We start from the raw sequence: 15,297 nt of genomic DNA on the forward strand, positions 1-15,297 counted from the left end.
GTAGAGTAACTACAGGGTGGCTGTTGCAAATTCAAATCCTACCTGTGGACTGTTGCTCTTGTTGTCACTAGCAATGGTTTTCACTAAACCATCTGGGCACACACAAGAATAGCCTGGCTCTGTCTGACTCCGGCTGGCTCCCAGCAGACAAAGAGTTGAATTGTGGCACAGGGATCGATAACATGGATTACTCACTGTAAGTTTAAACAACATATTTAAAGACATTCAGTCTTTGTGGAAGGCTATTTACAACAGTAGTACATGACAAGACAATGAGAAATGGTAGTGGAGAGGAAGCAGTCATGACCTACTTTATAGCACCAGTATGAATGATGACATCAGTCAGGATTAATTAATTTCAGATTCTGATTAGAATATTAAGCATACTCTATGTATATGTCATCAGGCACCAATTTTTGTTATTATTTACAATTATTTGTCTGGTTTAACAGACATCCTAAATCCTATCCAATTATAAATGCTATATAATATGTTCAAAAAGTTTTGCACCTGCAAGAACCAGTTACAGGAATAGCAAATTAAACCATATTTTTAAAAATGGCCGTCCATTTCAAATCACCACTTCTGTATAGGAATACAGCATTTAAACCAGAGGTTTTAAACCCACAGCCCCCCTGATGTGATTTGTACAACTCATATGCATTTTTGTGATCATCTGGTATTTATCAATCTGTATGATAAAACTGGTTACAACCAAAATTAAATACTTATTTTAAGCAAATCAGTAATAAAACTAACAAATTGCCGAATACAAACTAGTCACAATTGTTGACTTACTGGCTACAAGAAATGCTTAGCAGTAGTACTGAAATTTTGTGATTGGAAATAACAGTGGCTACATCACAGTACTTGCATGATGGTGGTGGCTGTGGCCAGCTGTTTAGTCCACAAGTGAGGCCCATGTAACATCATCATTTCCTTGTACTATTAACTTCCAAAGACAAAGTAAACATGGCAAATAAACACATGCATCTTTTATATAGGGGCTTCACATAAGATAGTTTGGTGGTATTTTCAAGCATGAGTGCTGTCTGTTTATCAGTAACTACTTATTTACGTATGACTACATGCGAGTATTGCAAGAAAAGTGATCTCTCAAATACTTATTTGTGGAGTTTAAACAAAAGGCACAGTTTAATTTACAAAGATATGAATGCAGTAATGGTAGATTATAATCATCAGAAGCATTATAGTACAAAACATGCTTCAACATACAGTGACTTGGAAGAACATTTTTGGAGTGATAAATTACAACAATTAAAAAGTCAACTTTCTGGGTCAACAGTCACTTTTGCTAAAGGAAAAAGCTCAAGCAGCAAACAGTGCCACAGTGAGTCACTTATCCTATTGTGAAAAAACTGCAAATTGCAGAATTTATAAAGGAATGCCTTCAGTGCACTGTTGACATTACTTGTCCAGTTTGAAGCAAACACTCTCAAACATCATTTTATTAAAAGATATAAAAGCAAGGGAAATAGAAAATTTATTCAGAAATATTTTTGTGCCTTAACGTCCAAGTGCTTAAACTGTGTTGTCAATTCTGTTCCCATGGATGAAAGTACAGATGCTACAGACACTGTGTAGTTAGCCATGTTTGCTTGTTGGGTTGAGGGAAATATTCAAATTATGGCAGAACTGGCTGCTTTAGTCACCCTTAGGGACACTTCACAGACACAGCTTTGCAAAACACCTTGAAGACATGTCAATTTGAAATTAATGACATGTCTGCCCTACCTACATTTCAGTTCAGTTCAAACCTTATTTCTCTATACCCTTTCTAACCTTTACTGTACAACAAATCTTGTTGGCACTATGAACTCTCTCCCGGTCACAATTAAAATCGTGTGAAATGCTGCTACAATGCCAAACATCCAATACTAAATTATATTTATTGTAGTAAATGTGACACAGAGACACGAAATGAGCACATGCTGTTGGAAAAATGGCGCCGATAGACTTGCTTGACGCAGGGTTGCCACAAACCTTCAATTTGTAAAAAATGCAGTATTTGTGAAGCACAATAAAATGAGGCATTCCTGTATATAAAACACACATAATAAAAAGTTTAGAGGGAAAATAATTTATTTAATGACTGCAACTTCGATTTTAAAAATCCAACTGTTTGGTACTTAGAAAGATATGCAAAGTGTTAAAGGTAGGAAATAAAGGGTAAGTTGTGTCTGTGACTACAATTCATTCCATGAAAGTGTACTGTAGGCTCTAAGATAAGCTCCATGCATTGTAGATGTACAGCACTAGCTGGAGGATCGTAGCTTCACACTGTAGTTGCTTTCCTTCTTGGGGAAAGAGCCACCAATATCCACCATATATGAGACTGGGTGGCCCCAGAACCATTCTGGAAATGGTGGCCAAGAGAAATATATTAACCAAAAGATCTCCATACTGTTTCTTATAGTATAATTTGTGTTCTGAACTGTCATCCTAAATCATGCCCCTTCTGTGAGAAAATCACTCTATTTATCTCCCAGGTGAAGACTGTGCTTAGAAACTTACTGTTCATTTGCTTGTTTTCCTGAACAATAAGGATGTCTGATGCTCTATTCAGTCCCCGCGTCAGGTATGTCAGATCACCACGTCCAAACTTGTTCAGTTTAATGATGTTGTTAGTCTGGTATGTGCTAACATACAGGTTGTCTTCAAACACTTCCACTTTGTATGGTTTCTCCCCTATAAAATTAAAAAGAATTTAATTTTTTCTGTTGTCAGATATGATGAGTGCTACACAAGTAAGAATTAAGAAGTATATTTATGCTATGGAGAATAATATTACATTCACTGAAGTAACATTTTGCATAGAAAGTAATGTACCAGCTTGCTTTCTGAGTCTTTAAAGAAGAAGAAGAAGAAGAAACATTCATAACTTAATAACTATGTCTTAGTTTACTCATACCTATGTTTTGAACTCTTCAGATGTAAAAAGAAAATCCAGATCCAAATCTGCAGTTTAGTTTCACACTAACGGCCAAAAACAAGAAACTTAAAAGAATCAAAACCAGCCCTGAGGAACTATAAATCTGTCATAATAAATAACGTAAAGTAAATGAAGCCATTAATTTGATTGAAGATGGCTGTCTTCTCGGTTGCGGCACCATGTAGTCTGGTAGAAGCGATCACCATGATGACGGAGGCAGCAAGGACCTCTGTAACGTCGGCAAACTTCTACCAGACAACACGGCGCAACAACCCAGAAGACAGCCATCTTCAGAGTCACTGCCATAAAAACCACAAATCCTACATAAATTTGATCCTTTGGAATCCTGTCATGACACTGACTTACTATGTGGGAATCTTTTGATGACCTGACGATCTTGTCCATTCAGATCTACACTTTCTATAGTATATGCTTTGGGATCAGTCCAATATAGTCTTCTAGCTGGGTAGTCTACTGCAAGTCCAGTTGGCCACTGTACCATTGTATCTACAAGTGAATGACGCCCAGTTCCATCCATATATGCTGATTCAATACGACCATTCACACCCCAGTCAGACCAGAACATAAGCCTATGAGAAATAATAAAAAAAATCTGTATTCATAGTTGACACATATCCTGCAACTGTATTATGATTGTAGGGTGAAACAGGACCAAGCTGAAAATCCTGAAGACAAGTGTTGTAGTGAAAACGTTTTCGCAGCCTGCTATTGTTGTTCAACTTCAGTAGTGAAGAGAAACATTTATGCGCAGGAATGCAAGAAAACGCCAAATAGACTTGCTATAAACAGACTAGTTGGTTATTTTAAATGACTGGGACCATTAACAAGAAGAAGTGTGTTATTGGTGTGCATGTGTGTTTATATATGTATATGTGTGTGTATACAGTGAAACCTCTATCCATCATTCCCCAAACTATCATTTTCCCAGATGCATCGTCCATTTTGTTCGGTCCCGGATACATCCTATATAAAATAATGTTACATTTTCCTGCTTCTATCATTCCTCGAACTATCGTTTTATCGCATCGATCGTTCAAAAATCTTAGTCCCGGCCCACAAATTTCCCGCAATGATCATTTCTGAGAAATTATAACGAAATTTACGCCATGTTTTTAGAATTTAAAATGCTGGGTTTAGAGATAAATTAATACCGAAAGATGCACAATGTTTTTGGAATACACAGTAGCGGTAACCTGTTATGTCGCCCAACCAGCACAGATCCTTTTGGAATGAGGGGTCACCGGTGCAGGGGTGATGGTTGGAGTGAATGGCGGTGCTCATTGTCAGAAATTTTATGAGTTTAATTAGGGTGCACTCATATTTCGTTCCAGCGATGCCAGATGGCATGTGCAGTGTGAATTTCTTCACAAATGCTTTTATTATAAGTACAAAGGAAAGGCGGGCGACACTTTTCATTCTTCTGGTTCATCTTGTTTCCAGTGGTTCAGTGTCTTCTACAGCTACGTTTTGTTGAGATCGGCAGTAATAGTATTTCCATTATTCCTGTTATTGCGAGCCCGAAGCTGTGCCGAGTTTTGCCGAAGCGCATTGGCAAAAGTGAAGTCGTTCTTTTATGCGCATAATATTAGTGAACGTGACGAGGAAAACATTTTGAACGTGGAAAGGGCTCTGTTTGGCCTAAAACGTAAGTTTCGACAAACCAGTTGTCCATTAAAGGCATTTTTGGTAAAAAGAAGTAACTTTGAAAGAGAAACATTCAGTTTTTTTAAAATTCTTAATGCTTTCCCGCAACTATCGTTTTCCCGTATTCATCGTTTTTATTTCCCACCCCCGCCAAAAACGATGCATCGAGGTTTCACTGTACATACACATACATACATGCGCGCACGCACACACACACATACAAAGGAAACCAAAACACCAGAAAATATTGCACAGTCTATAGTCTTTCTCAACAACTTCAAACAATTATCAATATACAGGATTTGAGGTTCTCATGACATATTAAAATGTCTATCTTCTGAGATATAGCACTGTGTAGTCTGGCAGATCAGTCAGTATCTACCAGACTATATGGTACTACAACCCAGAAAACAGCCATCTTCATGCTCACTGTCATGAGACTCTCAAATCCTACTTTTATCAATCAACATTTCCATGACCAATTTCTGAATAATAAGTTTCCTGCACATTTTGCTTATGGCTGGTACTGGCCAGTGTACTCTTCAAACCTCAACCCATGCAATTTCTTCTTATGGAATTTGCTTAATACTGTTTACAGGAATAATCTGCACACAACTCAAGATCTGAAGCTGCTATCAGCACCAATGAACAAGCTTTGGCTGGTGAAATGCAACATTACCAAAGACAACTGCAGTTTTATAAACTGACGGTGCACATACCAAAATTGTTTTCATTTGACTTTCACTCTTGAGGCTGCTGTGTTCAGGGACATGATACATGATTATGTTTGTCACATAATTTGGTAAATATATGCAATTAAAAAGTGCAGCATCTTTTGGAAACAACCTGAACAAATGGTTCAGTGTTTAGCATTTTATGAACTTATGCAACAGTAATGCTGTAAATACCGTTAATAGTCACAGTCCTCAAGAATGTTAGAAAGAAGAGTGAGATTCTGTTGCCTTCACTAGAGTTTCACACTCTACAGTGAATCATTAACTTTCAGTTCTTAATCAATGTGGTAGAAATCACCAATCAAGTCATGTGTGTAAAACACACAACTCACCCAGATTGAGGGTCCACAACAATGTCATGAGGTTGATCCAGTTCGGTGTGTATGAGTGTACATTTCTTATCTCCAGTTAATTCAGAGACCATAATCACATCAAGTCCTGCATCTACCCAATACACACGCATGCCCACCCAGTCCACAGCCAGTCCACGTGGGTCTACCAAGTTTGATGCCTGAAAATAAACATATACATTCACTTGTGAAATGGCTGATCAAGAGACGGATGGAATTAAAAACATTTTTTTCCATTTGCAGAGGTGTGAAATGAATTCCCACTGCTTGGATTGTTGTAACATATTCAAGACAAAAATACAGAATGAAAAATTTGGAGCCCTCTGTGCACACAACTTAATGCTCAGATTTTTCAAACCTAAGAAAGCTGGACTGAACATAATTACATTTCCGTCACTATAGAATGTTGGTGTCATGTATTCAAGAAATGCCTGTTTCAATAAAATGTAGTTGTAATAAATATGCAAACTAATGTGATTAATGTGATAGATAATCAATTAACGTGTACATAAGCATACCAAACCAAGAGAGCTAAATTGGTTATGTGACTGGCTACTGGCTATCCTCCCAAGTGAAGCAAGGCCTTTTCTGTTTGCAACCACCTGCAAAATGGCTCAAGCTAACCACTCACCTAGATTTAGTGACCTAGTGCCAAAATCTTATACTTCTCAACTCCCACATCTTCATTGCATGATGCTTAGATTTACGAGAAACTTTAACTTCTGTAAAGTTTGTTGGGAGATGATATTTTTATAATTACCTTCACTATATTGAAATACAGTTGTGTAATACAGGAAAGGCAGAGGAAAAAGTCTCTCAAAGATATATCTCTTGCAATGTAAAACAAATTAACAAGACTGCCAATTTCAGCATTCTATACCTGGAGAGCCTTCAGAAAATAATGAAAACCTCCAGTCAGGATAGCTTCTGCATTCAAGTCCCAATAAAGATGGTTTCTGTAGCTCGTAAACTAAACGTGATAGAAGAATGGTACCATGACAAAAGTTGTGTTTTGGTAAGATTATAGACACCAAAACCACCTCCAACAACAATAATAAAATAAACAAAAGGAAAACAACAGTGTCTATAGGAACAGCAGCAATAGCAATAACAATGACCTCTGGGACCATTGTTGTTGAAAAATGTGAGACATGGATGAGCCCTTAACTGTTCTTCACTCATGCTACAGCATGCCATTCAAATTTCAGGCTACAATGTTTCACATCTGTTTAAATTTCATGTAAGGATCAGAAAAGTATTAGATCCTTAAAAGACTTGCTGATCGCTTACCACAATGTTCAAGTCATCTCGCTGCACTCTCCGTGACTGGGTTTGATTCGATGTTGAGGACAAATCATAGAAATAAGACCTCCTGATCATCTTGCTGTGGTGGTCAGACCAGAATATTGTTGGCTTTGTTAGATCCCATAATATATCCACTGACTCCACTTTTTGACCACGGTCATTAAATGATTTGCTAAGGGCATGGATTAGAGAGTTTTCGCCAGCTTTGTACGTATTCAAGTCTCTTAGATCCATTTCACCAGCAACAATGAGGCGGGCAGGTTTTCCTGGAAAGCACAGACATTAAACATGAATTTGACGTAAGCTGTGTCAGTCTTCATTTGCCTACATTTGGAAGGAATGAAAAATTACATGTACACATCAGAATTACCTGCAGAAAATCAAAATCTTTTTACATGTACATATCCTCCTCTGTTAGGGTTAGAAACCAAGTTTTACACCCATACAGAACTACAAGTAAAATGTTAGTCTCATATATTTTAATAAACTTATATTTAAGTAGGATGGAAAAGAAGATATTTTAATAAAGTTATATCTGATGAATAAAAATAGGTATGACAAAAAAAAAATATAGTACAGTAACAAGTGGATAAGTTTAGACAGCACAGAAGCTGTCATCAGCAATCCATTAGACAAATCATGATGCCCCTCAGCCCTAAAATATTTCTGCGTTTGTCTCGATAGAAATGAGGTCTTGAAGACCTGATATTGAACTAAATGTTACCTCTCGCCAAACAAGTCCTGTTCCTCGATGTTCCTTCCCCTATGAAACCTGGAGCGCAGTGGCAAGAAAAGTTTCCTCCCTTCTTTTCTACACAGATCTGTGAACAGGTTCCAAAATGACATGGTGGTTGAATGCAGTCTTCTTCATCAGAACCATCTCCACAGTCATTAAATCCATCACAGCGGAATTTGCTGCTAATGCAGTTCTTGTTGGCACACTTGAATTGATCAGTAGCACAGTGGCCAGACTGTTGACCTGCAAACAAATGACCATGTGGCTTGCAAAGATTCTACACAAATTAGTATGTGATCCTTACTAAGTGTGGCAGGCACATAAACAGAAATCACGAAAATTTCTTCAAGCTTATGTCTCCCTGCCCTCTATAAAAAGAGAATAAATAAAACAGACAAAAGATAAAAGAAATAAACAAACAATATAATTCGGTTCAAAATGTGTACAATCTCTTTAAATACTCATGTGATAAAGCTTTCACCATCAAGAAATACAAATATAAGTTTGTATGATGTAAAACTTTCATGGCAACTAAGTATAATGAATTCTTCTCAGGCTACCAGCCATGTCAGGTCCCCATGATACTGAACTCCAGTACCCTCTGGATTAGGATTAAGATGGTTCTTGAAACGTTGGTGTTTTCTCCATTCAACCACTGACACAGCTGGTAGCCAGAGAGGAATTTATTCTACACATAGTTATTCCTTGTAAAAATCAGTCTCACCTGCTTCATTTTGATACTGCAGAGGTAAATGAAAGACATCTATACTCTTAATCTGTAGCTCTCATATAAAAATAACTGAATACATTTTCCTGTTTTAAATTTTCATATGGAAATTTATAGAAGTAATTAATGTTTCCACACATTAGTTTCTGTTTCTGTGCTTGTTTCTGATTCAAAGGACACACACATATATATAACAACTAACCAACTACCGAACTCCATGAAACAGAGTCCTCTTCTTGACAAACTATTAGTATGCTCAAGAAATTTCATACCTTTTATGGAAACTGAAGGTTCATTACTGTCTTGACTACCAGTAGCTCTCAAAAAAGAAAATACAATGGTAAATTTTTCATAATTTCTAGTGTGACTTAAGAGAAATATAGCCTGTTGAGGGTTTAAATTACAAGAGCCAATCTTTACGGTATCACCCAGGCATCAACAAAATAAAAAAAGCTATGGATATCGTATCACTTACTGGTGTAACTCGCCATACTGAAGATGGCTGACTTCTGGGTTGTAGCACTGCATAGTTTGGTAAATGTTTACCAGTGTTTCAGAGATCCTTGATGCCTCCATCATCATGGCAATGAGTAAGCCAAGCACAAAAAACCAGTTTCTCTTGGTCCTGATAATGGGGGCAGCAAACACCTCTGAAATGTCGGTAAACTTCTACAACCCAAAAGACAGCCATCTCCATATTGACCGCCATGAGAACCTCAGACCATATTTAACAGTTGCCACACAGATAAAGAAACAAACAAACAAACAATCTAAACCTATACTAACATGCAAAATAAATTTATGGTTATCATTACAACTGGCAATAATATTAATGGCTTAATAGCAAAAAAGAAGTGTGGTGAAAGCAAAAGTTCTGAAAATAAACTTCTTACAGAAAACACATTACATTTTTCTTTCTATCCAAGAATTACATGTGTCATGTTGCCAGCAAGCCAGTTTATCCCTACAATTAGTCTTTGCATCAAAACAGCTGTAATGAGTGAAAGTAATAATCTCAATTTCTGCATTGTTTAGTGCTGTGTCTTATTTCAAGTATAACAAATCAACGGCCAGCCCCATAAAGAACAAAGTGCTCTTAATATTAACAGAAACTTCAGATATTTTCTTGAATCTCTGATATTAGTAAATACTATATCCTAATTCACAATAGTCTTTTGAATCATGTATTGAAAAATATGTTTGCAAGACAGAATGCACCATTTTAAAATTTTTCATATATGCATGCATACAAAATGACAACTATGCAAAATAAATTCTACTCTAATCTGTACAAGATAATTCAATTCACTTACAGGTTGCAGGGTCTTCATCAGATGAGTCTCCACAGTTGTTTATACCATCACAAATATTTATAGGAGAGATGCAGATATGATTCTTGCACCTAAAACAGAGACCCAACTCTTTAATATTATTTAATTTATGGATGACATTTGGAACTTGAATGGCAAGAGTCTAGAAGTCAGTTCAACTGACAACAATAGAAAGAGAAATACTGAAGTATATGCAAGATTTAGTGGGAGTGAAGGAAGTCATGGACAGGAGTGGCACAGAATTAGCAGGGTTACCAAATCAAAAAGGACAAGAAGAGATCACTTGCAGACCTTGGCATAGATGGAGGATAATATTAAAACAGATCTTTAAAAAACAATATTAGGGCAATGGACTTGATTGAACTGGCCGAGAATATTAACCAATAGTGGGTTCTTAAGAACACTGAAATGAACGTTTGGATTCCATAAAATGTGGGGAATTTATTGAACAGGTGCACATTAACTTTCAAAAGATTCTGCTCCATGAAGTTAGTTACAGATAGGATTTGAGATTTTCGTGGCTACAACCCCGGAGACAGCTATCTTAGTCATAGATTTTTAAAAAATTATCTTGTATCTTTCTCTGTAGCAATTTAACTTTAATAGTAGCTGTTTGCTGCAACTGTTGTAACATAAAACATGGATACAACTTTCAGAAGCATGAGCACTAGCATGTTCACACAATATGTATGCACACTAACCTGTGTCGACCTGGAGGACAAGCAAGAGTCTCACACTGAGTTTCGTCTGAGTTATCACCACAATCATCATCCCCATCACAGCGCCAAGACTGGCTAATACACTGCTTATTTTGGCAAGTAAACTGGTTGTCTGGACATGACTCATTACAATTGGCTTCATCAGAACCATCACTGCAGTCAGTGTCTCCATCACATTTCCATTCTCTGTTAACAAAAATTTGGCATAATAAGTGTGGCATAGTAAAATGCACATGTCATTTCCACATGAATAAAACCTGATATTATAAACATTTCTATTACAATTCAGATGGAATGTACCCACTTCAAATCTAAGATGGATTACCAGCCATGATGAAGGATATTTTCTGTGGTTTTCCTTGCTCTCACAAAGAAAATGGTACAGAACAACTGAGATAAAACAAGTATAACTTATAACAAGAACTACATTATAGTGAACAAAATCATTGGAACCATCAATTTCTTAAGGTTATGCATGTAGAATATGTATGAAACAAGGTTTAGTTTGCATTCCAGTAAACTTAACCATGCCAAATGTCAGCCAATGAGAAATCATACGATTTCCCGATTTTCATTTTCTACAACCCAGCTGCACTATTTCTCTCACTTTGTCCACATGTTGCCAATAGTCACACTGCTTGCTGCAGTGCAGCTGGCAACTTACAATGTAACAGCAACAAAACAAGTATGACTTATGAGAACTTCATTACTGCAAGAAAAATAGCACCACCAATTTCTGAACATTACATAGGTGGAAAAAACATTATTATACAATTTAAAAAAAACATACCAGTCACTTTATAAATTTCACATTGGAATCATTACATGATTTTAAATTACAAATTGAACTTAACTAAAAAACTGGAGACCTGGAGATTAACATGAGTGGAAAAGCGCAACCTACATGAATATGCAGTAATGTGGGTTCTGGCACTGAAATTCGAACTGGCTGCAGGTTGTGTTGCAATCATTTTCATCACTGTGATCATCACAATTATATTCCCCATCACAATGATGAACTCCACGTATGCATCGACCATCACCGCAGCGAAACTCTGATTCAGAGCATTCCCGGGGAACACAGCCATCCTCATCTGAATGATCACCACAGTCATTGTCATAATCACAATGCCAGCGGCCAGGAATGCATCTGTCAAGAATAACATTATTCATTTGTAGTGCCAAAGCCAGATAATTCTTATAAAGTCAAAATGTCTTAAAACAGTCAAGCATAAAGTTTATATTTTTAAGATCCAACTAAATATAAATAACTCCATCTTGAATTTTACTGTCAAAATTATTAGTAAACAGAACTTATCATGTATGTATTACATCTCCATAATAGAGAGACAAGAAATGTTAAAGCAAAAAATATTAGATAGAAACAAATCATATTAAGAAGTATACATTAAAATGATGCACCTATAGTGATACTAAGAATCATGTGCATTATATGTTTACAATTATAAAGTGTTTAAGAACCATAAGTAAATACATACTAATATGGAACAGTATAATAATAATAATTTATTTACATTCCATGGATCCATACGACAGATGACAATAGGATGTGGAAAAAGTCATAATAATAAAAATAATAATAATACAATACATATTATAAAGTACAATTCGTACTATTATATAAATTTCACATACTACAAAACAAAGTATTCACCTACAGAAATGATAAGCTACGAATAGATCTACCCATTACATACAAAAAAAATTTATTACTTATTTGTAAACAACATAAATACATTGACAGAGTAAAAGGAGTGTGTAATTAAGTATCTTTTTGATGCTACCTTAAATTGCTCCTTCTTATTTACAAGACTTGTGAGATTTGATGGTAGACTGTTGAAAATTTTGATTCCTGCATAATATGCACTCTTCTGAAAGCATGAGAGGTTGGCAATTGGTCTATGAAGCTGATTTTTATTCCTTGTGTTGACACTGTGTACAGCAGAATTAGTTTGAAAGAGTTCTTGGTTATTTACAATAAAGTTCATTAATGAGAATATGTATTCACAAGGTAGAGCTAAGATCTCTAATCTCTTAAATAGACTTCTACATGAATTTCTAGGTTTTACACCAGCCAATAATCTAATAATTTTCTTTTGTAAAGTGAATATTTTTTTACTGTTTGATGAATTTCCCCCAAAAATTATTCCATACTTCATTAAAGAGTGAAAATAGGCAAAATATATTGATCTGAGTGTGTCAGTGTTGCTGACATGCAACAGAGATCTAACTGCGTAACATGCGCCACTTAACTTAGGTATCAGTTTATCAATATGATTAGTCCAATTTAGGTGATTATCAATTTGCAAACCCAAGAATTTTGTGTTTATTGACTCTTGTATATACTTCCCATTATAACCAATACTTAAAGCACATTGTGGAGAGTTATTTGTTATAAATTTTATTATATTCGTTTTATCTAGATTTAGGGCCAGCTTGTTAGCAGTAAACCATTTACTCATATGAGACATAACTATGTTTGATGTTGAACAGAAATCATCAAAATTTTTATTAGAAATTATGACACTTGTGTCATCAGCAAATATTATGGGTTCTGTTAAAGTATTTATTGTTTTTATTGTTGGAGGAAGGTCATTTATGTATATTATAAAAAGCAAGGGCCCTAAAATTGACCCTTGGGGAACTCCATGTTTTATTGTTCCCCAGTTTGAGAAATTTTTTTGTTTGTTTTTAGGTGCTTTTACTTCGACCTTTTGTTTTCTATCTGTTAAATAGGATCTGAACCATTGCGCTGTTATTCCTTGAATGCCATAAAAATGCAATTTATCCAAAAAAATTTCATGATTTACACAGTCAAAAGTTTTTGCTAAATCACAGAAAATTCCTCCAACATGCATTTTTTGGTTAACAGATTTTAGCACATTGTCTGTTTGTTTGAAAGCTGCATTTTCAGTGGATACACCTTTCAATACAATTATAAAGACTGTAAATTGTCAGTTTATTTGAACTTAATACCACACCTGACACTTCAACAAATCTACTCTGCCAAATGCAGTACATTTATGAAACTGAGCATTATAATCAAATTTCAACACAGTAAGAAACACATAATTTCAACGCAACCAAATAACTCAAATACTTTATCAACTTCAAGTAATCTACTACATCACAGAGCACAAATGATATTTCAATTTGTCTTATTCTCATCTGATACTATGAATTGAGGTAATAGAACTGATAAAGAGTATGAAGTTAGCAATGATACTTTTGGGTTACACTGTACTTTTTACAAAACACAACCTACCTGTTGTTCCTGCATTTGAAGTATGTTGGGTCACAGGTGTGGAAATCAGACGAACTGCAGGAAGAAGGTTCGTCTTCTCCATTTGAACAATCATGATCTCCATCACATAGCCATGATTTAGGGATACAGCGACCTGACTGGCACCTGTCATGGAAAGAAAATCCAAATCACCATGAAAATAACACCAAGCCTACAAAATATTGAAAACAATGACACACTATTTCTAATTGCAACTTTCTAACTTACTATGCTGTAATATTTATAGAGTGAAATTTAATCACTTTCTGTTTTGGAAGGTAACAGGTCAAGGATGATTGAGAACAAGGTGCTAGAAAGAAAGCCTGGTTTTAAGAAAGGGAATGCACTGCTGTCTAAGGTTAAGTACATTATCATAAAACATACTTGAAATGTTCTGCCGGACACTTCCTGCCCTTGCAGTTCTGTCTCTCATCTGAGTTGTCACCACAGTCATTATCCCCATCACATTCCCACACTGATGGAATGCACTTCTTGTTCTTACAAGAGTACTGAAAAATATATTAAAAACAATGTTCAGACAAGAATAGGTAAAACAGATCATCTCACAAGACTTACAAACTACGATCACTTTGTTCAAATGCTAATCCTTTACATAAACTATTTCTAAATCAGTTACAAATTTCAAACCTTATTTGTATTAGATTCTTACCTGGTTAGGAGGGCAAGTCTTTGGTGGACAATTGTGTTCATCCTCTCCATCCAGACAATCAGGATGGCCATCACAGTGCTTGCTTATTGGAATACATCGGTCTGATAACGTCCCATTTCCTCGACATTTAAACTGTGTACTCAGACAAGTGTACTGTAACATTTAAATTGTTGTTAATAAAGAATGACAGTTCACATCAGAGAGATAGGAATAAAGACATAACGTCCAGACACTGCCTTCATTATTCTTATGTCAAATTTTTTCATGATTGTGTGATGGAGTTCTGTGGAGTATAGCTGCATGGGTGAGCTGGTTGGAATTCCTTAAAACAAACAGTCATTTGTATTAAGTGAGAGAGTGGGGGGGGGGGATTGTGCTCTCAAAGGAATGAAACTAGTGAGCCAGTAGCAGCAGTAGTAGAGAGTATCTTGAAAGAAGAAGGCTAAAAACTTTTATAAGCGTGTGTTTTAAAGAAATCATATAATAAAGGTACACTTAGAGTTCCAGTCAACTGCTATCTCTTCATTCCACATTCAATCCCCGTTAACGATCCCGAGTACCTGAGCTAGATGGAGCAAGAACTGAAGAAGGCGGACAGTTATAATCTAAATCACCCATATGTGGAACAAGTCATAGTACAATAAAAATACAAAAACTGCAATAAATCAGTATACACGAAAACAGAACCAAGCAACAGAAAGTACAATACACTTTGAACTATACATGACTTTTAATTATTTAATATCAAAATACCACATGTTTCGATGTAATGAAAACTTCTTAATATACTTTGAGGCTTGCAA

At 35.8% G+C, this 15,297-nt stretch overlaps 1 protein-coding gene across 6 annotated transcripts in view; it reads right to left on the minus strand.

Annotated features, from left to right (window-relative positions):
- LRP1 (LDL receptor protein 1) overlaps positions 1–15,297 on the minus strand; it is a 156,268-nt gene that overhangs the window by 14,884 nt on the left and 126,087 nt on the right. For all 6 annotated transcript variants that reach the window (XM_087348131.1, XM_087348128.1, XM_087348130.1 and 3 more), the window contains 12 exons: positions 14,495–14,647; positions 14,209–14,333; positions 13,807–13,950; positions 11,425–11,670; positions 10,503–10,706; positions 9,784–9,872; positions 7,732–7,986; positions 6,993–7,273; positions 5,685–5,863; positions 3,320–3,543; positions 2,536–2,709; positions 43–194 (listed from right to left, as the gene is read on the minus strand). In XM_087348131.1, coding sequence (XP_087204257.1) covers positions 43–194; positions 2,536–2,709; positions 3,320–3,543; positions 5,685–5,863; positions 6,993–7,273; positions 7,732–7,986; positions 9,784–9,872; positions 10,503–10,706; positions 11,425–11,670; positions 13,807–13,950; positions 14,209–14,333; positions 14,495–14,647 — 2,226 coding nt within the window. The remainder of the gene's footprint in view (positions 1–42; positions 195–2,535; positions 2,710–3,319; positions 3,544–5,684; positions 5,864–6,992; positions 7,274–7,731; positions 7,987–9,783; positions 9,873–10,502; positions 10,707–11,424; positions 11,671–13,806; positions 13,951–14,208; positions 14,334–14,494; positions 14,648–15,297) is intronic.

Source organism: Zootermopsis nevadensis, unplaced genomic scaffold (genome assembly GCF_977971745.1).
Source record: "Zootermopsis nevadensis isolate Lab colony 2312 unplaced genomic scaffold, Znev_1.0 Znev_ptg000012l, whole genome shotgun sequence".
Lineage (NCBI taxonomy): Eukaryota > Metazoa > Arthropoda > Insecta > Blattodea > Termopsidae > Zootermopsis > Zootermopsis nevadensis.